Genomic DNA, 24,180 nt, shown 5'->3' with positions numbered 1-24,180 from the left:
GAGCGGGAGCCCCGGGCTGCTGGGTGGGGAACACCCTCTGCTCTCCCCCTTGCTTGGGGGAAGGGACATCCCCCTTCTCCCCCCGCCCCCCACCACGGCAGAAACAGGTAGTACGTACCTGGCAAAGACGCGTGTGCTCAGCAGGTGTCTCCACAGGGAGACAAGGGCACCTGCCAGATGCCAAGCCAGGCTGAGGACCGCCCCTGGGCAAAAAAGCCAGAGAAAAGTTAGGCCTGTCTCTTGAGGTCTCTTCTCTAGGATGCCCAGCCACACGTGTTTGAGCTCCCTGCGGGAAGGCGGGCACCCAGTCCTACGCACTCCCTCCCTCCCTGGGGCAGCCTGCACTTCTCCTGCCCCTCGTGACATTTGGCCAGAGCTCTGGCACAGCGCAGCTCTCCAAGTTCATCCCAGGGGACTTCACAGCAAGCAGCAGTGCTGAGCTTACTTGCAATTCCTGTGGCCTTGTTGCGCCACTTGGCAGGCCCTTGCGTGGCAGAGCAGGGAGCCGAGGTGGAGGGGACCATCACCAGCTCCACCTCCACGCACGGGTTCCTGTGGGAGGAAAAAGACAAATGCCGGTTGCCCACCATCCCCACGCCACGGGAGCCGAGGCGGGCAGGAGCAGCCTGAGCAGAGGCCCTTGACAGAGGACGGGCTGTCCCAGCAGCAGCGAGAGAGGGCAGCACAGCCGGGCTACTTCCAGGCCCTCGTCCCTCTCCTTTCCCCATCCTTTGCTTCACAGGCCTGCAGTGGGAGAAGAGGAAGCAAGCTGGCTGCAGCAGTCCCCGCCTCGGGACGCCCACCCGGCAGGACAGCCCTATTCTGAGCCCGTCACTCCCTGCTCCCTGGCACCAACTGCCCCTTCGCAGACACCTCTCGGTGGCTGTTTGGGGAGAGGGCACAGGCTGCTGTCCCCCATCGTGGGCCACCCCCCTCCTCCCTGGTCACTGGCGTTCTCCCGACCCCTCTCCTCCCCACACAGCTGCCCCACCTCAGCCAGGCAGGACCCCGCCTCAGTATCCCAAGCAGGGGGGCAGCGTCAGGTCCCAGGGGCTTGGCCTCCCTGTGCAGCAACATCTCCCTGCGCAGCAGGGCTGGGCTCTGGACCCTGCAGCATGAGGCTACCCCCTCCCCAAAGGCCCCTGCTGCACACTGGCTTCTGACGCCACTGACTATATTGGGCCACTGCCCTGCTCCCCCCCCAACCTGACGCCCCAGGCAGGAGCAGCCCACTTCGTACCCGCTGGCCTGGCAGCAGCTCGGCCCCGCTGCCTCCCCTGCCAGCTCTTGTCTGGCATTAATCCCAACGGAGCCTTTGGAGGCCCCTTGGTGTCTTCCCTGGGGGGCCTTTCTCCTCGCCATCTCTGGGCCAAGGCAGGCTCCCCGCTCAGCTCTTCCCCCTCAGCCCCAGCAAGCGTGGCCTGCCCAGGCAAAACCAGCTCCAGCAGCAGCCACGCGCCGCCTCTCAGCAGGAGCGCACCTGCCCGGGCAACAGCCACACGCATCTGTGGGCTCCTGCCCCACGCGCCACAGGGCTGTGCGGGTGGCCAGCTCTGAGCTCACAGTGGCGGCTCTGACGTCACACTGGGGCTCCCCAGGGCTGAGCCGGGAGGGGCAGAGCGGCTGCTGCCGTCCCAGGCGCTGGGAGCCCGTGCCTGCGGGCGTGCTGAACCCTGCCACGCTCCCGTGCCAGGCGGCTGCAGGCAAACATGAACTGCAGCAACGTTGTGACGACCACAATGTTACCGATAGTCTTGATGGCCACGAACACGCACTGGACCACGTGCTGCAGGGGTCGATGATAGTGCACACATGAGCGTGCCTGCTGCAAGCCCCTGCTGCGTGTCCCACACCCTATCACCGCACAGATGGGCCCCAGGAAGAGCGGAAGCCTGCTGCGAGCAGTGGGATGGGGCGGACCCCTTCCACGGATGGGGAGTGGGAATTGGTTTCCTGGCACCGCAAACCCCACAGGGCATGATTCATGCCACATAACCTCTCATGAGGACTCCCACGGACCGAGGACCCCAGCCTCAGGCTCCCTCTTACCTTCAGCCCCTTTGCCCTGTTAATGGCTCGCAGAGGCCTCAGTACCCTCAGCACCCGGAGAATCTTCACCACTGAGATGGCACTGGACCTGAGGAGGAAGGTAGAGCTGCGATGGGGCGGTTCCCCTGCCCAGGCCAGCCTGGCACAGCCCCACCAAGCAGCCATGGAGGCCAGGCCGGGACCAGGGGGTGAGGCGCAAGGGATGGCAGAGACACGCGTAAATCACTAAGCCACCACCCCACATAAGGCCAAGGGACACAGGCAGCTGGAGAAAGCAGCTCCAAGTTGAATTCCTACCCAGATCTTCCCTTTTGACACTCAAGAAGTTTGCCTCCCTGCCTCCCAGTTGTCCGTGCCCTGTCCCCCTAAGCATGACCTCATGGACACTAACACATGGGCTAATGTCCAGCCCGTGGGCTGGCTGCTCCTGCTCTATCCAGCACAGAGAGCTGCAGCACCCCAGCTGCCCTGCCAGGCTAAACAGACCAGTGCCCACCCTGCGAAGTGTGGAGGTGCTTACTCGATTCCCATGGAGATGAGGGAGACAGCGACCACCAGTAAATCGAGGATATTGAAAGAGTTCCTGCAGAAGGAGCCTTTGTGCAGGAAAGCACCATAGGCTGTCATCTGGGGAGCAGAAGGAGTTAGGAGAGAGGCCAGGCAGGGCTTGGGGACATGGTCCCTCCACAGCCCTGGGGCGGACAAGGCATGAGGGGCTTCTCACAGCTCCATGGCCTGGGCGCCCTATCCTGCTCAGGCCTCTGCCTCTGCGGCCAGGCAGGAAGCTGAATCCTCTATACCGTACTGGCCGGAGACAAAACACTTCCCAGTCATTCAGAGGTCATAAAGAGGAGAAGAGTAAAGAGCCTTGGAGTGGGAGCAACATGCAGCAGCTGCTTGAATTACTGTTTTACTCCACAGACTTCCATTGCTTCCTCTTTCTCAAAGTTTTTGTTAAGGGCATGTCAGAACTGAAATGCTGGTGCCATGGCCCATCTGTCCCTGTGCCACAGCACAGCTGACTTGGCTGCCTGACCTCACTGGAGGGGACACGTGGCCGCTGGGGCAGGTGATGCACCACCTAGACTGCATGAACTCTGGGGACGCGAGGATCAGCCAGCACGTTCGCCTCACTGGGACCTCAAGCTTGTGCTGAAAGAGCATGAATGCCCATGGCCAGACCAGTCTATACCCATGTGCTGGGTCACGCACACAGCCAGGACCACGGGGCAGAGGGACTCACCTTCAAGATTATTTCAACTGTGAAGACAGAGGTGAAACCAATGTCAAAGTATCCAAGAATCTGGGGACAGAAGCACCAGAGCCAGATGAGATTTGGGTGACATGAAATGCTCCAGTGTGTTCAAACAACCTGGCACTGTGGTTTTGCCCCCCACTCTGTGGACTGGGGAGCCCATCTAGCTCAACAGAGCCTGCAAACCCAGCATGCCCCCAACCCCTTCCCCAGACCCAAAATCCAGGCCCAGAAAAGAGCATTGTTTTCCATTGCTCGGTGCCAGCCAGCGTTACGCACATTTGTTCATCCAGAGTCTCAGAAAGGCATTCCCGCCCGGCACGGATGGCGTCTGCCAGAGCCCAGCGTCGGTAACTAACGTTACCCCGAAAGGCGGGTTCGTCCGCCTGGCGTGCAGAACGCCAAACTCCACACAGAGCGGAGTCGTTTTATTTGATCAATTTTTGTGCAAAGATGGGTGCTAGGTGGTAACCCACAAAGCTGCACCCCACCCCGAGGAACTGCAAGGCATTTGTACAGTTAAATGTGTCAGTCACAGCTAACATTCACACGCCTCAACTAAGAATTGCTTCATCGCTTTCTCGCCTCGATGTAAAGGTACAGCTCGCTTTTAATTCACCGCGCGTGCTCAGGGAGTAAGGGGCTTGCTTACTAGAGGGAGGGGGCGGTTGCCGGCCTATGGGCCTGGTTTTTACTGCTGTATCGAGGGGAGCTCCCGTACAGGGCACTTTGCTTTAGTTCTTGTCAGCATCCCAATCAGTTGTTCTCCTTGACCATACACTTTATCGCCCCGTTCTCGGCGGCTTCTGCGCCGGGACGTTTGCTTCCATCAGTGTCTCAGCTCTCCTCAGGGCTAGAGTCGTAGAAGAAGGGCTTCCCTGTCTCTCAGTTCCCGACTCCGGCCGCCAAAGTCTGTGTGCCGGGCTCACGGAGTTCGCTCTTAGGGCTTACGGAACATTCCCCACATTCCGTCTTCTTCAGGATACCGCTACCGGCGCAGTCGAAGTACGAGCGTTACTTAGGAAGCAAAGGGCTCATTTCCGAGGGCAGCGCCGCCGCCCCCCTTCCCTGGGCTGAGCCCCTCCCCGGAGCCGCGGCGCCCGCGGCGGCGCGCCCGCTTCCGGGCGGGGTCCTTCCGCGCAGCGGGCCGCCGAGTCCCGCCCGCCGGGTCCCGCCCGAGCGCGCCGGCGCGGGTCAGGCGAACGCCACGGGCAGCCCTAGCGGGGCCCTGCCGGGCGCTCCGCCCTTCCGGCGCGGGCGGCGGCCGAGGTCGGTGCTGCGCGCGGCGCGGCGCGGCGCGGCGGGGAGGGGCCCGGCCCGGCCCGGCCCGGCCCGGCCCGGCCGGGGCGGCGGCGCCGGAGCCCTGGGGCGGCGCGGGGGCTCCGGCTCGGCCGCTCCGCGCCCTGCGCTGCGCTGCGGTGGGCCCGGGTCGGGCAGTGCGGCCGAGCCCGCCTGGGTCGGGCCGGGCGCCGGGGGACCCCTGGTCAGCGGCGAGCTGGGGTTCGCCTCGGGCTCATCGGGGGTTTTCCTTCGCTCCGTTTCCTCGGGAGGGCTCGGGCAGGCCGGGAAGGAGGGCGGGAACGTGCCCGCGGTCCGGGCAGGCGGAGGAAGATCCGTCTCCGAGCAGGCACGTGCTGCTGCGGCGTTGCCCGAAATGCTCCCGGGCTGGAAACCCTCCGAGCTGGCCCTGACCCACCCGGCTGGCATCTGCTCGAGGGCAGGAAGGCTCTGCAGAGGGACCTGGACAGGCTGGATCGACGGGCCGAGGCCAACTGGACGAGGTTTAACAAGGGCAAGTGCCGGGTCCTGCCCTTGGGTCACACCAGCCCCAGGCAAGGCTCCAGGCTTGGGGCAGAGCGGCTGGAACGTGCCCGGCGGAGAAGGCCCTGGGGGTGCTGGAGCGTGTCCAGAGAAGGGCAACGGAGCTGGGGAAGGGTCTGGAGAGCGAGCGTGCTGGGGAGCGGCTGAGGGAGCTGGGGGGGCTTAGCCTGGAGAAGAGGAGGCTGGGGAAGAGAGACCTTATCGCTCTGTGCAACTGCCCAAAAGGAGGCTGTAGTGAGGGGGGGTCGCCCTCTTTCCCAGGTTACAAGCGATAAGACGAGAGGAAATGGCCTCAAGTTGTGCCAGGGGAGGTTTCGATTGGATAATAGGAGAAACGTCTTTACCGCAAGAGCGGTCAGGCACTGGAAGAGGCTGCCCAGGGAGGTGGGGGAGTCGCCATCCCTGGGGTATTTAAAAGACCTGTAGATGCGGTGCTTGGGGACGTGGTTTAAGTGGTGGCCTTGGCAGTGCTCGGTTAACGGTTGGACTTGATGATCTTAAAGCTCCTTTTGAACCTGAACTTATGTTTTATTGGTGCTTTTTAAAGGTCATGCCGTGAAAGGGCGCACTAAGAAAACCTGATGCCCTGAGCACGTTACTTCTGGAGAAACGCTTGGCCTCTGCAGCTCGGACTGTTTGTTTCCTTGCCCCTGCTGGTTCTGCCTGGGACATCCCTCATTTGAAATGGCAGCGTGAGCGTGCTCCTTCCTTGTCTTGCAGTGGCCTGGAGGGCCCAGGAGCAGGGGGGCACAGGCTGCGCTGAGGGCTCTGGGCAGCACGGCCCCTACCAGGCTCCCAGCCTGGCAGCACGGGGTCACAGGCTGTACGGAGCACGGCCCCGCCAAGTCCCTCCTCACTGCCCGCTGGGAGCCCCACGCCGGTGCAGGGCCAAGCCGTGCTGGGGCAGTGCGGGGCTCCAGCTACACAGCCATGCCAGCCGCTTTAGCAGGGGAGCACAAGGCGCCCGCTTCCCCCTGGGCAGCCCCAGGCTTGCCTGGGCCCATGGACCCGCCAGCGCAGCGGGCCGTCCAGGCAGCAGAGCTGCCAGTGCCGTTGATGGCAGGAGGGCCCTGGCAGCAAAGGGTGCCTGAGGGGCTTGCGGCAGGCTGGGCAGCTCTCGCACTCACGGGTCAGGGCGGCTTTTGGCCGTGATCCTCTGGGTAGGGACGGGCTTCCCTCATCCAGCTCTGGAAGGGGGCTCCCGTGGGAGCGGTGCCTGTCCCTGGAATGCTCCAGACGGGCTTTCCGAGTCAACAGAGAACGTGGCCGCCTGGGACGTCCTTGATGGAGAAGGCGCTATACCCCAGGACGCCATGTCCATGACAGCAACTGCAGGACGGAATAACAAAGGCTTGCAAAATGCAGCGCCTGTGGGAGCGAAGAGCCTGGCCTTAGCGTTAGATGGTGGAGCCCATGACGGCAGCACCCCAAGGGCTGTGGAACCAGACAGCCTTTCTGGGAAGCCCAGAGGCGGTGGTCCGTCAGAAGGGAACACGGGTCAGGGAGCTCAAATTGGCAAGGGCAGAACAGAATAACGAGGGGCGAAACGCTCAGAACTTCCCCGTCGACAGTAACCAATGTGACACAGAAGGACCCCCAACAGAGAGCAGCGAGATCTAGAACGGGGACGCGCACGGGCGGAGGAACGGGGTTTCCGACAGGCCAGTCACACAGGCTCTCGACACCCGTTCGACAGAAACTCGGCAACAGCCTGGGTGCCGGGAAGGTGCTAGGCCAAATTGTTCCCTCCGCCCCTCCGGCCCCACTACCGGGACAGTAAGGGAGGAGCTCCGAAGCCTGGGAGCCCCGAAGAGCTGGCCCAAGGCTTGTTGCTCGACCCGCAACCCGGGCCTGCCATCTGCCCGGCTGCCGCAGTGTCACCGAAATCAGGAACAAAACTCCTTAACATCAATGCAGTGATATCCTGAAGAAAATGGTCGTTTTGGAATTCTCTGCTGAGCCACAAGAACGAACTACGTGAGCTTGGCAAAACAGAATTTGATGGCCAGAGTTGGGAACTGAGAGATAGAGAAGCACTTGTTTTACCACTATTTCCTTGAGGAGAGCTGAGAGACTGATCAAAGCAAACATCCCACCTCAGAAGCCGCAGAGAACTGGGCAATAAAGTGTATAGTTAAGGAGAAGAACTGGTTCTTCCCCCAGAGGGTGGTGGAGCCCTGGAACAGGGTCCCCAGGGAGGCCGTCACGGCACCAGCCTGGCGATATTCAAGCAGCACTTGGACAACGCCCTCAGAGGCACGGTGTGAATTTGGGCTTGTCCTGTGCCGGGACGGGAGCTGGACTTGACGGTCCTTGTGGGTCTCTTCCAGCTCAGGGCATTCTACGATTAGACGCAAACTGCACAGTGAGGAAAAATCGAGGTCTGAGTAGCGAATACAAAGATTTCTGAGGTAGCACTGACGTGAGCCAGTACGCTCCAGGGACACAATGTCATATGAACACAACAGTGCTGGTCTTGGGCCCCAGCTGGCTTTATGTTTTTACTCCTAGCTCATGTCACCTGTAAAAACAGTAGCTGAGAATTTATTATAAAGAGCATAATAGAAGAAGCAGCTTCTGAAATGAAGGAATATTCTCGGGCCAACCCTGAAAAACGCTAACAACTTTAACTTTCCGTCCCTACAGTCAGCTGGAATCTTACAGTCGCCAGCTAAAATTCAAGTCTTACAAAAATGCAAAATCGAACCTACAAGCCCAACACACAAATATATTATCTACCTTTTTTTTGCCCCCTCAAAAAACAAGTCTGAACACGTGACTGTTGACTGTGATCAAAGGAAGATGTGACATGACCCTTCAAACATTCTGGATGCGTAGGTGGGACTAAACCGTGTTTGTGAATTAAGAATATGCATGCTCATTAAGACAGGCGGGTTACATTTACCACCAAACCTCTACGTCAGCATTTGCCAACACTGTTCAGCTTTGAGTACCCAGAGCTGCGATCAGTTAACGTGAGAGCACCTCCTAGTAACATCCAAGTATTAAACTAACAACTATACCTCCCTAGCGCGTAAACGGAAGGAAGCTCAGATTGCGCCCCCTTCTCCTTACGCTGCCTTAGAACGTGACAGGCATTTGACTCCAGGTTGAAAAAGCGCCACGGTCACAGTCTAAGGAAACTGGAGTTTCCCAGGTCTCAGAGTAATTCTAGAGCTAAAGTGGTGACAGACATCACCTTTAGATCAGATAATACATGCCAACACTCATCACTGACCCGAGAAGGCCACCTCCTCCTGTCCTGCCCAAGGGTTTGAAATCCAACACACTTTCTTCCGAAAACGGGACGCTACAAATAAATAAGAGAACACCGTTAAGGCATTACTTGAGATGCGACTAGAAACACATTACGCGAGCAACCAAGCACTTGTCTGGAAGCACTGGAGCCTTTCGGGTACTGTTTTTCACCGCAGTTTGCTCGAGAAGAAATATAACAGACAGAACAGATGCTGAGAAATTTCAGCTACCCTGGAGATAGCTGTGGTGAACAATAAGATTGAGACTAAGTGCTGCTTCTCAGCGGGAAAGTACGCACCAAATAAATACAGTGCTCAGACTGGTATAATTTGTGAGTGATACAGAGGCAAAAAAAAAAAGCAGACGTGAGGAACAACATAAGACCCGACTACAACCTTTCTTTTGTGTAGTACTAAAGTGTAAACACACTACACACAAAAACTATAGGTATTACGTGAACGTATAGGTCATGTCGTCATTACACAGTTACTTTAATACTCACTAATATTATTTCTGTCCGTACCAGTACCTACAAAATCCAAACCTTTACTCATCCTCTGGCCATACGCATCTTTCACCTCAACATACACCAAGAAGCATTCGTAAACTCCAAACGTGACTACCTACAAATTCCAGTAAAGCCTGCAGCTAGGACATGTTTAGAGAAGACTCTGCAAAATTCGTGAAGAATACAGACAACATCACCAGTCAAGCAACTGAAAAAGCACGACGTTCCCAAATCTGACAACTTCTTGAGAAGAGGAACCGTAAACCTTTGCCCGTTGCATTATGTTTTTTTTCCTCGGTAACACACCAAAATAGTTTTTGCCGTTGGTATCCAACAGCACCTGGTTCCTAAGCCCGCAATCATCACAATCACTGACTCAAAGGCGCTGTCTCAACAACCACCCTGTTACCTTTACCTGGACGTGCTGAGGGTCGACAGAAGACGAGGATCAGGACCTGCGCCGGCACTTATTCCACCACATTCGCGCTGTCAGGGTTTGAGGAATGCCAGAACTTCGTCCATCTCCGTTCGGTGCAGCCATCCCACGAGATCCACTGCTGTCTGCCCCAGGAAACACTGCTTGCCCTCAAAGGCTCCAACAGACTGCGTCCCTAAGCGGGGCATTATTTTAGTCCTTCATCAGGTAAGCGCAACATCAAACCAGAGCAAGGAAAATGCCTTAGTTAACCCTTACAAAGCCTGCAGGGTGTCACATGCTTCCCAACCCATCAACCACTCGGGATGTGCGAACCACGCACGGACACGACCTGCAGTGCACACGCCTGTACACACGCACGCGCACACCTACGCTACTACACTTCCTTCCTCCCCTCTATTTTCTGCTCTAAAAGTACCAAGCTCAATGCCAAGGTAAACGTGTGCAAGTAGTAAGGCACCAATTCACTCTAGATCAGCGGCTATTACCTTAGTGCCCAGACAAACGCTCAAATCCCCACGAGTCTCAAAAGTAACAGCTCTAACATTTCACGAAACTTACCGGCAAGGGCCAAAGCTGCCACCACCAGCAGCTGCACCAGGAAGGCAATTCTCATACGCGCGTATATCTATCTCCCCTTCTTCTATTGTTTACCTCTGCCACCCGTAAGCATTACTTTCTCGATGCAGCACTTTAAGCCACGTCTTTTCCGCACGGCAACAACAATCGTAAGCAACAGTGCCTCCAGCTGCCTTGCGGGCACTAAACACGACTGCCAGCTTTTCCCCCCTCCAGACATAAGCAGTTATTGACGCTTTCTGCCTCCTGGAACTGCAGTGCAATTACTGGGGGCTACGTCTGGTAACCTCTGCCTCCGCCTGACGCTGCTAGTTGCCGTGTTCATCAACCCAAAGAAGAACAGGGCAGCGCTGCGCCCAGACTCAGGACAGTGGCCTTCAAGGGAGACACGTGGAAATACAGCTGCAGCCTCCTTGCAGAACAGAGAAGCAACAAGTAGTTTGTTCCCAGGTCTCAGAGTAATTCTCTAGAGCTAAACTGACCGTCTTCAGGTTTATGCTCAGATAATACATGCCAAGACCCATCACGGACCATGGGGAACTAACCTTTGTACGTCACGGGGGACGCCAGGGCAAGAGAGGAGCAGCTGGGGAGCTCGCACCCACACCCTAACACTCAACATGGGAATAAGGGTTGTCACACCTAACAAAAGCACAGCTGTGCTGAAATCAGCTCATACTCACACAACTGCCTTTCAGTGTCCCACACAGAGCTGCAGAGGCCAAGCGTTTCTCCAGAAGTAACGTGCTCAGGGCATCAGGTTTTCTTAGTGCGCCCTTTCACGGCATGACCTTTAAAAAGCACCAATAAAACATAAGTTCAGGTTCAAAAGGAGCTTTAAGATCATCAAGTCCAACCGTTAACCGAGCACTGCCAAGGCCACCACTTAAACCACGTCCCCAAGCACCGCATCTACAGGTCTTTTAAATACCCCAGGGATGGCGACTCCCCCACCTCCCTGGGCAGCCTCTTCCAGTGCCTGACCGCTCTTGCGGTAAAGACGTTTCTCCTATTATCCAATCGAAACCTCCCCTGGCACAACTTGAGGCCATTTCCTCTCGTCTTATCGCTTGTAACCTGGGAAAGAGGGCGACCCCCCCTCACTACAGCCTCCTTTTGGGCAGTTGCACAGAGCGATAAGGTCTCTCTTCCCCAGCCTCCTCTTCTCCAGGCTAAGCCCCCCCAGCTCCCTCAGCCGCTCCCCAGCACGCTCGCTCTCCAGACCCTTCCCCAGCTCCGTTGCCCTTCTCTGGACACGCTCCAGCACCTCAGGGGCCTTCTCCGCCGGGCACGTTCCAGCCGCTCTGCCCCAAGCCTGGAGCCTTGCCTGGGGCTGGTGTGACCCAAGGGCAGGACCCGGCACTTGCCCTTGTTAAACCTCGTCCAGTTGGCCTCGGCCCGTCGATCCAGCCTGTCCAGGTCCCTCTGCAGAGCCTTCCTGCCCTCGAGCAGATGCCAGCCGGGTGGGTCAGGGCCAGCTCGGAGGGTTTCCAGCCCGGGAGCATTTCGGGCAACGCCGCAGCAGCACGTGCCTGCTCGGAGACGGATCTTCCTCCGCCTGCCCGGACCGCGGGCACGTTCCCGCCCTCCTTCCCGGCCTGCCCGAGCCCTCCCGAGGAAACGGAGCGAAGGAAAACCCCCGATGAGCCCGAGGCGAACCCCAGCTCGCCGCTGACCAGGGGTCCCCCGGCGCCCGGCCCGACCCAGGCGGGCTCGGCCGCACTGCCCGACCCGGGCCCACCGCAGCGCAGCGCAGGGCGCGGAGCGGCCGAGCCGGAGCCCCCGCGCCGCCCCAGGGCTCCGGCGCCGCCGCCCCGGCCGGGCCGGGCCGGGCCGGGCCGGGCCGGGCCCCTCCCCGCCGCGCCGCGCCGCGCCGCGCGCAGCACCGACCTCGGCCGCCGCCCGCGCCGGAAGGGCGGAGCGCCCGGCAGGGCCCCGCTAGGGCTGCCCGTGGCGTTCGCCTGACCCGCGCCGGCGCGCTCGGGCGGGACCCGGCGGGCGGGACTCGGCGGCCCGCTGCGCGGAAGGACCCCGCCCGGAAGCGGGCGCGCCGCCGCGGGCGCCGCGGCTCCGGGGAGGGGCTCAGCCCAGGGAAGGGGGGCGGCGGCGCTGCCCTCGGAAATGAGCCCTTTGCTTCCTAAGTAACGCTCGTACTTCGACTGCGCCGGTAGCGGTATCCTGAAGAAGACGGAATGTGGGGAATGTTCCGTAAGCCCTAAGAGCGAACTCCGTGAGCCCGGCACACAGACTTTGGCGGCCGGAGTCGGGAACTGAGAGACAGGGAAGCCCTTCTTCTACGACTCTAGCCCTGAGGAGAGCTGAGACACTGATGGAAGCAAACGTCCCGGCGCAGAAGCCGCCGAGAACGGGGCGATAAAGTGTATGGTCAAGGAGAACAACTGATTGGGATGCTGACAAGAACTAAAGCAAAGTGCCCTGTACGGGAGCTCCCCTCGATACAGCAGTAAAAACCAGGCCCATAGGCCGGCAACCGCCCCCTCCCTCTAGTAAGCAAGCCCCTTACTCCCTGAGCACGCGCGGTGAATTAAAAGCGAGCTGTACCTTTACATCGAGGCGAGAAAGCGATGAAGCAATTCTTAGTTGAGGCGTGTGAATGTTAGCTGTGACTGACACATTTAACTGTACAAATGCCTTGCAGTTCCTCGGGGTGGGGTGCAGCTTTGTGGGTTACCACCTAGCACCCATCTTTGCACAAAAATTGATCAAATAAAACGACTCCGCTCTGTGTGGAGTTTGGCGTTCTGCACGCCAGGCGGACGAACCCGCCTTTCGGGGTAACGTTAGTTACCGACGCTGGGCTCTGGCAGACGCCATCCGTGCCGGGCGGGAATGCCTTTCTGAGACTCTGGATGAACAAATGTGCGTAACGCTGGCTGGCACCGAGCAATGGAAAACAATGCTCTTTTCTGGGCCTGGATTTTGGGTCTGGGGAAGGGGTTGGGGGCATGCTGGGTTTGCAGGCTCTGTTGAGCTAGATGGGCTCCCCAGTCCACAGAGTGGGGGGCAAAACCACAGTGCCAGGTTGTTTGAACACACTGGAGCATTTCATGTCACCCAAATCTCATCTGGCTCTGGTGCTTCTGTCCCCAGATTCTTGGATACTTTGACATTGGTTTCACCTCTGTCTTCACAGTTGAAATAATCTTGAAGGTGAGTCCCTCTGCCCCGTGGTCCTGGCTGTGTGCGTGACCCAGCACATGGGTATAGACTGGTCTGGCCATGGGCATTCATGCTCTTTCAGCACAAGCTTGAGGTCCCAGTGAGGCGAACGTGCTGGCTGATCCTCGCGTCCCCAGAGTTCATGCAGTCTAGGTGGTGCATCACCTGCCCCAGCGGCCACGTGTCCCCTCCAGTGAGGTCAGGCAGCCAAGTCAGCTGTGCTGTGGCACAGGGACAGATGGGCCATGGCACCAGCATTTCAGTTCTGACATGCCCTTAACAAAAACTTTGAGAAAGAGGAAGCAATGGAAGTCTGTGGAGTAAAACAGTAATTCAAGCAGCTGCTGCATGTTGCTCCCGCTCCAAGGCTCTTTACTCTTCTCCTCTTTATGACCTCTGAATGACTGGGAAGTGTTTTGTCTCCGGCCAGTACGGTATAGAGGATTCAGCTTCCTGCCTGGCCGCAGAGGCAGAGGCCTGAGCAGGATAGGGCGCCCAGGCCATGGAGCTGTGAGAAGCCCCTCATGCCTTGTCCGCCCCAGGGCTGTGGAGGGACCATGTCCCCAAGCCCTGCCTGGCCTCTCTCCTAACTCCTTCTGCTCCCCAGATGACAGCCTATGGTGCTTTCCTGCACAAAGGCTCCTTCTGCAGGAACTCTTTCAATATCCTCGATTTACTGGTGGTCGCTGTCTCCCTCATCTCCATGGGAATCGAGTAAGCACCTCCACACTTCGCAGGGTGGGCACTGGTCTGTTTAGCCTGGCAGGGCAGCTGGGGTGCTGCAGCTCTCTGTGCTGGATAGAGCAGGAGCAGCCAGCCCACGGGCTGGACATTAGCCCATGTGTTAGTGTCCATGAGGTCATGCTTAGGGGGACAGGGCACGGACAACTGGGAGGCAGGGAGGCAAACTTCTTGAGTGTCAAAAGGGAAGATCTGGGTAGGAATTCAACTTGGAGCTGCTTTCTCCAGCTGCCTGTGTCCCTTGGCCTTATGTGGGGTGGTGGCTTAGTGATTTACGCGTGTCTCTGCCATCCCTTGCGCCTCACCCCCTGGTCCCGGCCTGGCCTCCATGGCTGCTTGGTGGGGCTGTGCCAGGCTGGCCTGGGCAGGGGAACCGCCCCATCGCAGCTCTACCTTCCTCCTCAGGTCCAGTGCCATCTCAGTGGTGAAGATTCTCCGGGTGCTGAGGGTACTGAGGCCTCTGCGAGCCATTAACAGGGCAAAGGGGCTGAAGGTAAGAGGGAGCCTGAGGCTGGGGTCCTCGGTCCGTGGGAGTCCTCATGAGAGGTTATGTGGCATGAATCATGCCCTGTGGGGTTTGCGGTGCCAGGAAACCAGTTCCCACTCCCCATCCGTGGAAGGGGTCCGCCCCATCCCACTGCTCGCAGCAGGCTTCCGCTCTTCCTGGGGCCCATCTGTGCGGTGATAGGGTGTGGGACACGCAGCAGGGGCTTGCAGCAGGCACGCTCATGTGTGCACTATCATCGACCCCTGCAGCACGTGGTCCAGTGCGTGTTCGTGGCCATCAAGACTATCGGTAACATTGTGGTCGTCACAACGTTGCTGCAGTTCATGTTTGCCTGCATCGGGGTCCAGCTCTTCAAGGTGAGACGTGTCTAAGGAGGGCAGGAGAGATGTTCTGCTCAGGTGTATCCTAGACATAGCCCTTGGGGATGGTGTCTCCCAGTGTTGAGGTCAGCACAGGCTGTACTATCTGTGCTCCGCAAGAAGACCTGCCTGCACTAGACCTCCTGGCAGAAGACCCTGCAGTGGGAGGAGGGCAGGAAACACCCAGGATACTGTCAGGTCCAGACAGCACATGTAAGGAGTCTGGCTGCCTCAGCCCACTTAGTGCCTCAGTTTCCCCTTTTGAAGGCAGCAAGTGCTTCTGACTTCCCCTGCGCTTTGGATGCAGACTGTTTCCTTTTTTCACAGCACCGCTCTTGCTCTCGGGGCCTTGGCTGTTCCAAGGCAGAGCTGGCTCTGGCTGAGCTCAGCTTTGTTCTAATAATTGAGCTTAAATTCCCGGCTGGCATGGGGAGAGCTTTCAGGACACCCTGCAGACTGAGCAGACTTGTCAGCATACCTTAATTTTTAGTTAATTCTAGGGTTACCGCTTTCTTCCCTATTTTCCAAATAGTTGGCTCCCAGATAGGATGAACTAGGTAGGTCTCAGCTCAGGGCTCTGGAAGATTTGTTCCCAACACTAGGCAACATTTACTTGTCTCAGCCTGGGATTGACCCCAAGGTCTGCCATGGCTCCTGCAACACCCTGTGAACTGGGTTGCATTGGCATGCAAAGCAGGGAAGCCAGCGGTGGTGAGAGGCAGGGGCCAGAGTTGGCACAGAGGCAGCGTAGGGACTGACTGTGGGCTGTGAAAAAGTCAGAACTCCCCAGGGCTTCTCAAGTCACAGCAAAATCGTAGCCTCTTCTGATCTCTGGTAAATGCAGGGCAAGTTCTATAGATGCACAGATCCATCCAAGGTGACGGAGAAGGAGTGCAGGTAAGAGCTGTCTGCAGCTCAGCCCCAGCAGAGCAGTGGCCAGGGATGGGAGGGGGCCATTTGTGTTCCTGCATGGGGATGCTGCATCCAGAAAGTGGAGCCGAGGCCTCATGCTGTTCTCCCTCACCAAATCAGAAACAAGCACAGGGCAATCTCCCACTCCCAGGGACCAAGGAGCCCTGGGCCAGTGCGGCAGCGGGTGGGCTGACGGTGGCCCTGCCTGGGGACCGCTGCAACCCTTCTGCCGCAGGGGTTATTTCATCAGCTACGTGGACGGGGACCCCACACAGATTGAGCTACAGAAGCGTGTCTGGTTGCACAGCAACTTCCACTTCGACAGCGTCTTCTCAGCCATGATGTGGCTTTTCACTGTCTCCACCTTCGAGGGCTGGCCAGAGTGAGTCTGGTGGAGCACGGGGCCTGCTGAGGGACTGGTCAGTGCTGGGAGCAGGTCACTGCCACAGGCCTTTACCATGGCAAAGGCGGAAGAGCTGCCCATGGCTGAGGAGCAGGGCTAGCCATCCTGGCAGTGGCTGTGGAGCTGACAAGGTCATCAGCAGCCTTGTCCCACTTTTGTTGGATTTGGGATGTCCCAGGCAGAACCAGCAGGGGCAAGGAAACAAACAGTCCTTGTTAACCAGATGTACCGCTGGGCGCCTGACAGCACATTCTGGTCTACTGGCCCTTTTTCTTCTTGGCCCACAAAAGGGTTCCGAGAGGAGAACCGCTGCTGGAAGCGGCTGTCTCGTGGGGCAAGAGCAAAGCCCCCTTTCCAGCACCCTTCCTGGTTTCCCGGGGGTGCCCAGGAGAGATGGAACCCTGCCCGGCAGGCCAGGCCAGGCCAGGCAGCCGCCTGGCACGGGAGCGTGGCAGGGTTCAGCGCGCCCGCAGGCACGGGCTCCCAGCGCCTGGGACGGCAGCAGCCGCTCTGCCCCTCCCGGCTCAGCCCTGGGGAGCCCCAGTGTGACGTCAGAGCCGCCACTGTGAGCTCAGAGCTGGCCACCCGCACAGCCCTGTGGCGCGTGGGGCAGGAGCCCACAGATGCGTGTGGCTGTTGCCCGGGCAGGTGCGCTCCTGCTGAGAGGCGGCGCGTGGCTGCTGCTGGAGCTGGTTTTGCCTGGGCAGGCCACGCTTGCTGGGGCTGAGGGGGAAGAGCTGAGCGGGGAGCCTGCCTTGGCCCAGAGATGGCGAGGAGAAAGGCCCCCCAGGGAAGACACCAAGGGGCCTCCAAAGGCTCCGTTGGGATTAATGCCAGACAAGAGCTGGCAGGGGAGGCAGCGGGGCCGAGCTGCTGCCAGGCCAGCGGGTACGAAGTGGGCTGCTCCTGCCTGGGGCGTCAGGTTGGGGGGGGAGCAGGGCAGTGGCCCAATATAGTCAGTGGCGTCAGAAGCCAGTGTGCAGCAGGGGCCTTTGGGGAGGGGGTAGCCTCATGCTGCAGGGTCCAGAGCCCAGCCCTGCTGCGCAGGGAGATGTTGCTGCACAGGGAGACCATCCCCTGGGACCTGACACTGCCCCCCCTTGGGATGCTGAGGCGGGGTCCTGCCTGGCTGAGGTGGGGCAGCTGTGTGGGGAGGAGAGGGGTCGGGAGAACGCCAGTGACCAGGGAGGAGGGGGGTGGCCCACGATGGGGGACAGCAGCCTGTGCCCTCTCCCCAAACAGCCACCGAGAGGTGTCTGCGAAGGGGCAGTTGGTGCCAGGGAGCAGGGAGTGACGGGCTCAGAATAGGGCTGTCCTGCCGGGTGGGCGTCCCGAGGAGGGGGACTGCTGCAGCCAGCTTGCTTCCTCTTCTCCCACTGCAGGCCTGTGAAGCAAAGGATGGGGAAAGGAGAGGGACGAGGGCCTGGAAGTAGCCCGGCTGTGCTGCCCTCTCTCGCTGCTGCTGGGACAGCCCGTCCTCTGTCAAGGGCCTCTGCTCAGGCTGCTCCTGCCCGCCTCGGCTCCCGTGGCGTGGGGATGGTGGGCAACCGGCATTTGTCTTTTTCCTCCCACAGGAACCCGTGCGTGGAGGTGGAGCTGGTGATGGTCCCCTCCACCTCGGCTCCCTGCTCTGCCACGCAAGGGCCTGCCAAGTGGCGCAGCAAGGCCACAGGAATTGCAAGTAAGCTCAGCACTGCTGCTTGCTGTGAAGTCCCCTGGGATGAACTTGGAGAGCTGCGCTGTGCCAGAGCTCTGGCCAAATGTCACGAGGGGCAGGAGAAGTGCAGGCTGCCCCAGGGAGGGAGGGAGTGCGTAGGACTGGGTGCCCGCCTTCCCGCAGGGAGCTCAAACACGTGTGGCTGGGCATCCTAGAGAAGAGACCTCAAGAGACAGGCCTAACTTTTCTCTGGCTTTTTTGCCCAGGGGCGGTCCTCAGCCTGGCTTGGCATCTGGCAGGTGCCCTTGTCTCCCTGTGGAGACACCTGCTGAGCACACGCGTCTTTGCCAGGTACGTACTACCTGTTTCTGCCGTGGTGGGGGGCGGGGGGAGAAGGGGGATGTCCCTTCCCCCAAGCAAGGGGGAGAGCAGAGGGTGTTCCCCACCCAGCAGCCCGGGGCTCCCGCTCGTGCACCAAAGCTCATGCGGTGCCCGTGCTCGGGGAGAGCCAAGAGCAAAGCCCCTCGGCAGCCCCACTCCCACGCATTTACCGGAGCCCCAGAACCCTCCCAGAGCTGTGGTAGGACAAACCGCCGTGTAGCCAGAAGCTCAGGAGCACAGCCAAGCCTCCGCAGGGCAAGGGTCTTCCCCAGCTCTGGCAAGAGACCACACAGGTCTGGAAGGAAAGCCAGACAAGGCCCCTGCGCTTCCCAGCTGCGCGGAGAAACACCCCTAAGAGCAATGTGTGTGCCTGCAAGTGAGAACAGGCCTGCTCTCTCAGCCAAAGAGAGGGAGCAAGGTCCACCCCAGAAGGACTACTGAAAAGCAGTCCTCATCTGCTCAACCTCTCTACTTCCCTGCACGATTTTCATTCCCTTTCGGAAGGTGCTCCTGGAGCCCTTCGTTTGGGGAAGATCTGCCGGCAGCGTTGAACGGCGTGGACAGAAATCGTGTTTGTGCTGGGCGCCAATCTGTCAGCTCTCTGTCAGTAGCAGGCTTGCAAAGCAATGGCTTTAGGGCCTGAAGAGGGAAATCCACGGGTGAGGGGGTTTGCCCAAGACTTGCAGCACTGACAGCCACAGGACTCCCTCTTTTCCAGGCAAAAGATGGGCCCGCAGAGCAAGAGGTTCTTGAAAGTCGTCTTCCTGTGGCTCCCAGTGGCTCTGGGTGAGTTTTCATGAGCAAACACAGCCTGGCTGTGCTGGATGCCAGCTTTCCTTTTGGGCCAGTATGTGTGAAACGCCCGTGGTGCGGGTGCGTCCTGAGGAGGTCCTTGACTGGCACTGGCGTTTGGACTACCGGTAAGACTGGTAGCCTCCCAGCCGTGCTGCTGCTCTGGCCACTGGGCCAAATGGCTTGCTTAGTCTGCAAGTCTGCGAGAGAAGGGCGTAGCTCTTTCCAAGCCTGAGCTGGGGATTCCCAGACGGGAGGGGCCGTGCAGGGGGACCCATGGAGAGGTACCTCTCCTAGCCCATGCAGCCCAGCCTCGGTGCTCACCGAAGCAGTGAGGGGAAATGGGGAGTAGCTCTGGGGCACCGAGCACACCTGAAGGCCACGGCTACGCAGCCCCCTCCAGCCTGGGCTGATGGCTCCCGGTCAGAGGCGCGTCCTCTCTCTGCACCCCACGTTCCCCACCTCCTCGGCTCACCTGCTGCCCAGCCCCAGGGCACCAGGCAGGAGGCAACGCAGCTGCAGGGATGGCTAGCAACTCCGCTAAAATAGCTGTCTCTCGGTGATGTGAATTGCAGCTGGTGCTTACTGCGCGACCTCGCTGCCGGTGTGGACAACGCAGGCAAAGGGACTGATAGAGGTCAGTGACGCGTTGCTGGCAGTGGCTGGAGGAATCAGAGGCTGCGCTGCTGCCACGCAGGCTGACCCAAAGAAGCGGCAGCTTGTGCCTTCCTAGGGAAGCCTCTCCTGGGAAGCCCCGGCAACTCTGGTAGTGAATGCCATAATGGAGCATTTTTCCCTGCCAGGAGCTGACACGCGTGTCGTCGGCAAACCTGAAGATGCTGTGGTAAGAGAGGTTTCCTGAGCTGGAACTGGTTCTGTGCAGAAGCGTCAGCCGACCTCGTGCTACCTGCGCTCACTTTCCTAACAGCCAGGGCTCCCGTACTTCCCTCCTGCCTTTGCCTTTTGCTCAGCCTGGTGCGGAAGGGAAGCACTGGCAAAGCAGGGGAAGCACACGTGTCTCTCTCTCCTCTTGCTGAGCTCAGACGCTCCCCAGAGGCGATGGGCCGCTCTCTGACCGGATCGGCTTTCCTGTCGTGCAGGAACTTGCCCGTTTTGGTGGCGGAGGAAACCCAAAAGACACGCTTTCTGCTGGAGGAGGTGGCTCAGCTGAGGGCACAGATCCGCAGTTTGAAGGTGATCCTGCATTTTGGGGAAGGAGGCTTGGCTGGGCAGAACCCCTGAGAACATTTTCTTCAGGATTCTGGGTGGGGTCTGACTGCTGACTGCAGCAACCCAGCCTTTGCCCCAGGGGCTTGCTGGGTGAGCTTCTGCACTGCACAGACCCCTCTCCAGCCCCAGTGTAACAAGGCCGCTTCAGGCAGCAGAGGACTCCTGAGAGCCTTTCCTAGGCGCGCCGGTGCCTCTGGCTCCTCTGAGCGGGCTCCTGAGGCAGTGGTGGGACCCAGGCACACGTACAGCGCCAGCCATGGCTTACAGGGCCTGAGCCTCTCTCCCAGCTGACATGGAGAGCACAGAGGGTGTGGACGGTGGTGTGGGGACCCACATCAGCACACCTTGGGGTCATGGCCATGGCCATGGCCACAGATAATCTTCCTAGTCCTCACGGCTCACGCCAGCAGCAGAGAGTCTTGCAGCTCTGTGGACAAGGCTTGCCTTGCCTTGCCTTCCTGACACTGACCCTTTGCCTCTGCGGGCGCTAGGAGCCACGCTGCACTGCCTGCTGATGTGGTCCTTTTCTGTGTTGATTTCTGGCGTTCCCAGGAAGCTCAGGAAGTGAACCAGGCAGCGTCCAAGAAGGCTTTGGGTGCCTACATCGAGATGTCTGACTGGGCCCTGGAAAGCTCTGGTATGGACACAAGCAGCCCAGTCCTTGCCCTGCGCTTGCCCCTAGCACTCCCCAAAGCAGCCCGTGCTCCAGGCGCTGCTCTCCAAAATGGGGCAGCTTAAATCCTTCACGGGGTCCAAGAGCAAGGCTGTGGCAGAGCGGGTCGCTCAGACTCCCTCCCACTCAAGCCCTCGGCCTCCACACAGGTGCCCCTGGCGCTGCCCCCGCACGTCTTCCTGTGCTGATGGAGGGGCTCTGCTCCTCTGCGCTGCATTTGCAAAGGGAATGGCTGGGCTGTCCTTTGCTGCTCATGCTCCGAGCCCTCAGCTTTGGTCTGCTGTCATGCTCGTGGGCGCCTGCAGGCTCCCAGAGCCCTCCCACCTTCTCCTCGTGGTGCTGTGGGAGAAGCACTCACCAGGGATGGGGCTGCCGTCATTGCTCTGTGCAGCTGGGCACGCCCCTGCCCCCAGCGTGGTGATGAGGACAGGACTGACAGACGTGGAGCTGGACGGCGGCGTCACAAATACTGCCTGAGCACCAGCTCCCTCCTAGTCGCGGCCTCTAGCAGTCATCTGCTCTCCCTTCCTTACAGGTGCCACCATTGACACGCAGAGAACTTCCGAGACCTACGACTGCCAAGAGAATTGGGGCTGCAGGGTTTTATGGTTCTTCCGCGCTGCCAAGCCTCCTGAGACTATTTTGCAGGTATCGTAGCAGAAATCTTCAGGGAAGGTGTCCTTCCTTCCCGAGAAGTTGGGGACTGACCTCAGGGGCTCTCCCCTCAGGCCAGTGGTACTGGTCAAGCCCACCGTGCTGCTCAGGTTCTGGAAACCAAAGCTCTCACACAGGGCTGGGCTTGCTAGAGATCCGTGGTTGCCCTGGGGAGGTGAACAGAGGTGAACTGCTGCATCTTGCCCGCAGTCCTCTGCCACAGCTGGGTGAAAGCCTTCCTCCCTGGCGACCCTGGTTCCACACTCACCCCTAACGGTGCCTTTTTGCGGGCGGGAGGCGGGAGGTGGCGGGTGCCCTGCAGAGCCGCTGGGCAGGGACGTGTTTCTGCACGGGCCTGACTAGGATGCTTTCGTAACCGCTCTTCTCCTCTGCTCCCTAATACCGAGACCCCCTTTGTCAGGCAGGGCAGGGGGCCTCCTGCTTCTCTCCACTTCCTCACAGGCGCCTCATTTTCAAGCTGAAATAGGCCCCACAGACACGCCGGCGCCTATGCTTCGAGCTACGTGGGCAGTGGTGTTGGCCCCAGTGCTCTCTCACACTTCATTGCTGTCGCGTTCTGGTTGCAGGCGGATGTTTCCCCAGGAAACTGCTGGCCTTTCCAAGGGCATCAGGGCCAGGTGGTCATCAGGTTGCCAGCACGAGTCCATCTGACTGCCATCACTGTGCAGCACATCTCCAAAGACGTGTCTCCATCTGGGACCGTCCTCAGCGCCCCCAGAGACGTCGCTGTCTTTGTAAGTCTCTGCTGGGCGCTTCTGGCGGGCATCTGGCCCTGGGGCAAAGCCAGGACAGGGCCCTGCTTGCTTTTGTGCATCTTCTGGGGTTTGTGTCCTGATCTCTCGCGAGCACTGCAGTGCCCTCGCGGGACGCTTCAGGGGCTCGAGAGGTTTCATCCCTCTTGAGGTTTGTTCTGGCCAAGCACCTCTGGGTTCTTGACCAAATCTCAAAGCGGAGACTGAGCTCCGCCATAGCCGGTGCTAGGCTGCTGCTCGAGCCCCAGGAGAGGGTGGGTGGATAACAGGGCTGAGCCAGCGCGTACCTTGCCTCTCTGTCGGGATGACTCTGAGCGGCTCTCCTTGTGCTTTGCCCCTGAGGGAGTGGATGCGGACGGAGAAGAGGAAACTCTCCTTGGGACGTTCACGTACGACGTGGCAAAAGAGTCTATTCAGACCTTCCCTCTGAAGGTACGCTCCACGCACGGGGACGAGATGCCAGGGAGCACGGCAGGTTTGCCTGGAGGTCCATGGAGGAAGGGCACGTGCTTTCTCCCTGGGCAGAGGGGCCCGGGCCACCGTCACGAGAGAGAGACCTGCGGGCTTGGGAGGGCTGAGTAGCACGCGGTGGTGGTAGCAAGAGGGTAGCAAGGGCAGGGTCAGGCCCGTAGGAGCACGAGTCCCGAGAGATCCCTGGCTGCGCCCGGTGCCTTCAGCAGAGGCAGCTGCACACGCGCCCACTCCACGCAAGCAGCGTCTTTGTGCCGTGGAGAAACAGGGCGGCCTGGTGGCGAGAGGCGTCGGGCAGCAGCGTCGCTCCATGCTGCGGCCTGCTGGCAGGCTGGACAGTGTCCTCTCCTCCCACCACAGCACGGCCCTTCTCCCGCGGCGCTCTCACGCCTGCCAGGGGGAGAGCAGGCACAGCAGGCAGCGGCAGCTCGGCGGGGTTGCACACCAGGTGCCCCACGCGCAGGGGCGCCTCCCCGGCCTCACTGTCAGCACAGAGCAAGGGGCAGCGGGAAGGGGCAGAGGGAAGGGAGACCGAGCCCCAGCCGGGCCGGCGTGCAAAGGCGGGGTGATGGCACTGCCGCTCTTAACACCCCCGTTTCCTTTTCCCACTCTTCTTCACAGAACGCGCCGCTTCCCAGAGCCTTTCCGTCTGTCAAACTTCTTGTGAAGAGCAACTGGGGAAACCCAGCGTACACCTGCGTTTATCGAGTGCAGGTTCATGGGAAGATGGCGCAACCAGAGAGCCCCAGGTGAAACCAGAGAGGAAAAATGTCAAACGTGAGAAAGAAGAAGAAGGGGAGGAAGACCAAATAAATCTAGAAGATGTGGCAATTGAGATGGCTGTAGAACTGTAGAAGATTTGTCTCCAAAGCGGGGTGCTCAAGACGTTCCACACTGCGGGAGGGGAATTCGGGAGCGTGTGCAAAATGTTAGAACTTGTATGCAATTTTTTTCTTAAAAACGAGGAAGATGGGAAGCATTGCCAAGACTGAACCTAGAGAGGGGAGGCCCAGCCTGTCAGCGCTCCTCCCGCCGCCCCCGGAGGCTCCGCAAGCGGCCCCAGCCCAGGGCAGGCCGAAGGGCCCGGCTTCAGTTCACAAGAGGGAGGCTGGCCCCGCCCGCCGGCCCGCGCGGGCTCTGCAGGAGCTCCCCCAGGCGCCCGCCCACCCTCTTCCCGGCTTCTCAGCCAATGGCGCCCGCCAGGCGGGGACAGGCAGGGCCCCCCGCCAACCACCGCAGCGCCCCTTCTCTGGCCCCGCCCCGCTGCGGCCGCGTGCCAGCGGACGAGCACGTTGCTACGGGCGCGCCCGGAGCGCCAGCCAGGGCCGCGGGTTCGAGTCCCGCCGCTGGCTTCGAGGCCCGGCGAGGTCAAGGAATGAGGCGCTTGCTGGCGTGAATGCCTCACGTACCAGCCACAGGGCTGCCCGCGCAGGAGGGGAAAGCTGGTTTAATGGGAAATTGTAGTGATAATTGGGTTTGAAGTACGGGTGCTTGTCATAGCTCTTTTGGTCAGTTATTAAGAGAAGAAGAATTTTGCCAA

At 59.8% G+C, this 24,180-nt stretch overlaps 4 protein-coding genes and 2 non-coding genes across 22 annotated transcripts in view; 2 read left to right on the top strand and 4 right to left on the bottom strand.

The window, feature by feature from the left end:
• Positions 1-11,867, bottom strand: part of LOC135316934 (sperm-associated antigen 4 protein-like) — a 17,208-nt gene extending 5,341 nt beyond the window's left edge. The window contains exons 1-8 of one of the 17 annotated variants that reach the window (XM_064472196.1): positions 11,797-11,867; positions 10,590-10,697; positions 9,307-9,502; positions 8,149-8,435; positions 6,761-7,646; positions 6,253-6,454; positions 446-552; positions 119-203 (exon numbers count right to left, since the gene is read on the bottom strand). In XM_064472196.1, coding sequence (XP_064328266.1) covers positions 119-203; positions 446-524 — 164 coding nt within the window. In that variant the 5' untranslated portion in view covers positions 525-552; positions 6,253-6,454; positions 6,761-7,646; ... (2 more) ...; positions 10,590-10,697; positions 11,797-11,867. The other 16 variants (XM_064472200.1, XM_064472201.1, XM_064472194.1 and 13 more) reach the window with 16 other exon arrangements.
• LOC135316969 (voltage-dependent L-type calcium channel subunit alpha-1S-like) lies at positions 1,580-3,373 on the bottom strand. The gene is made up of 4 exons (XM_064472450.1): positions 3,293-3,373; positions 2,570-2,676; positions 2,050-2,137; positions 1,580-1,786 (listed from the first exon to the last, which is right to left on the bottom strand). Exons 2-4 carry the CDS (start codon positions 2,674-2,676, stop codon positions 1,580-1,582), a joined length of 402 nt encoding a protein of 133 aa, XP_064328520.1. The 5' UTR covers positions 3,293-3,373.
• LOC135316968 (sperm-associated antigen 4 protein-like) lies at positions 3,629-24,180 on the top strand. The gene is made up of 13 exons (XM_064472449.1): positions 3,629-3,654; positions 4,286-4,573; positions 17,584-17,690; positions 17,933-18,017; positions 18,766-18,833; positions 19,415-19,476; positions 19,643-19,683; positions 19,940-20,033; positions 20,622-20,706; positions 21,278-21,390; positions 21,984-22,151; positions 22,512-22,601; positions 23,262-24,180. Exons 1-13 carry the CDS (start codon positions 3,629-3,631, stop codon positions 23,391-23,393), a joined length of 1,359 nt encoding a protein of 452 aa, XP_064328519.1. The 3' UTR covers positions 23,394-24,180.
• On the bottom strand, positions 8,280-8,364 carry LOC135316988 (small nucleolar RNA SNORD45). The gene has a single exon (XR_010376152.1). It is a non-coding gene; the product is annotated as a small nucleolar RNA SNORD45 (small nucleolar RNA).
• Positions 10,354-10,438, bottom strand: LOC135316984 (small nucleolar RNA SNORD45). The gene has a single exon (XR_010376148.1). It is a non-coding gene; the product is annotated as a small nucleolar RNA SNORD45 (small nucleolar RNA).
• On the top strand, positions 12,993-15,992 carry LOC135316888 (voltage-dependent L-type calcium channel subunit alpha-1S-like). The gene is made up of 6 exons (XM_064471964.1): positions 12,993-13,077; positions 13,694-13,800; positions 14,233-14,320; positions 14,584-14,691; positions 15,539-15,591; positions 15,842-15,992. The coding sequence occupies exons 2-6, from the start codon at positions 13,694-13,696 to the stop codon at positions 15,990-15,992; spliced, it is 507 nt and encodes a 168-aa protein (XP_064328034.1). The 5' UTR covers positions 12,993-13,077.

Source organism: Phalacrocorax carbo, chromosome 23, assembly GCF_963921805.1.
Source record: "Phalacrocorax carbo chromosome 23, bPhaCar2.1, whole genome shotgun sequence".
In the NCBI taxonomy this organism is placed as follows: Eukaryota; Metazoa; Chordata; class Aves; order Suliformes; family Phalacrocoracidae; genus Phalacrocorax; species Phalacrocorax carbo.
This window is presented reverse-complemented; position numbering and strand designations above follow the sequence as displayed.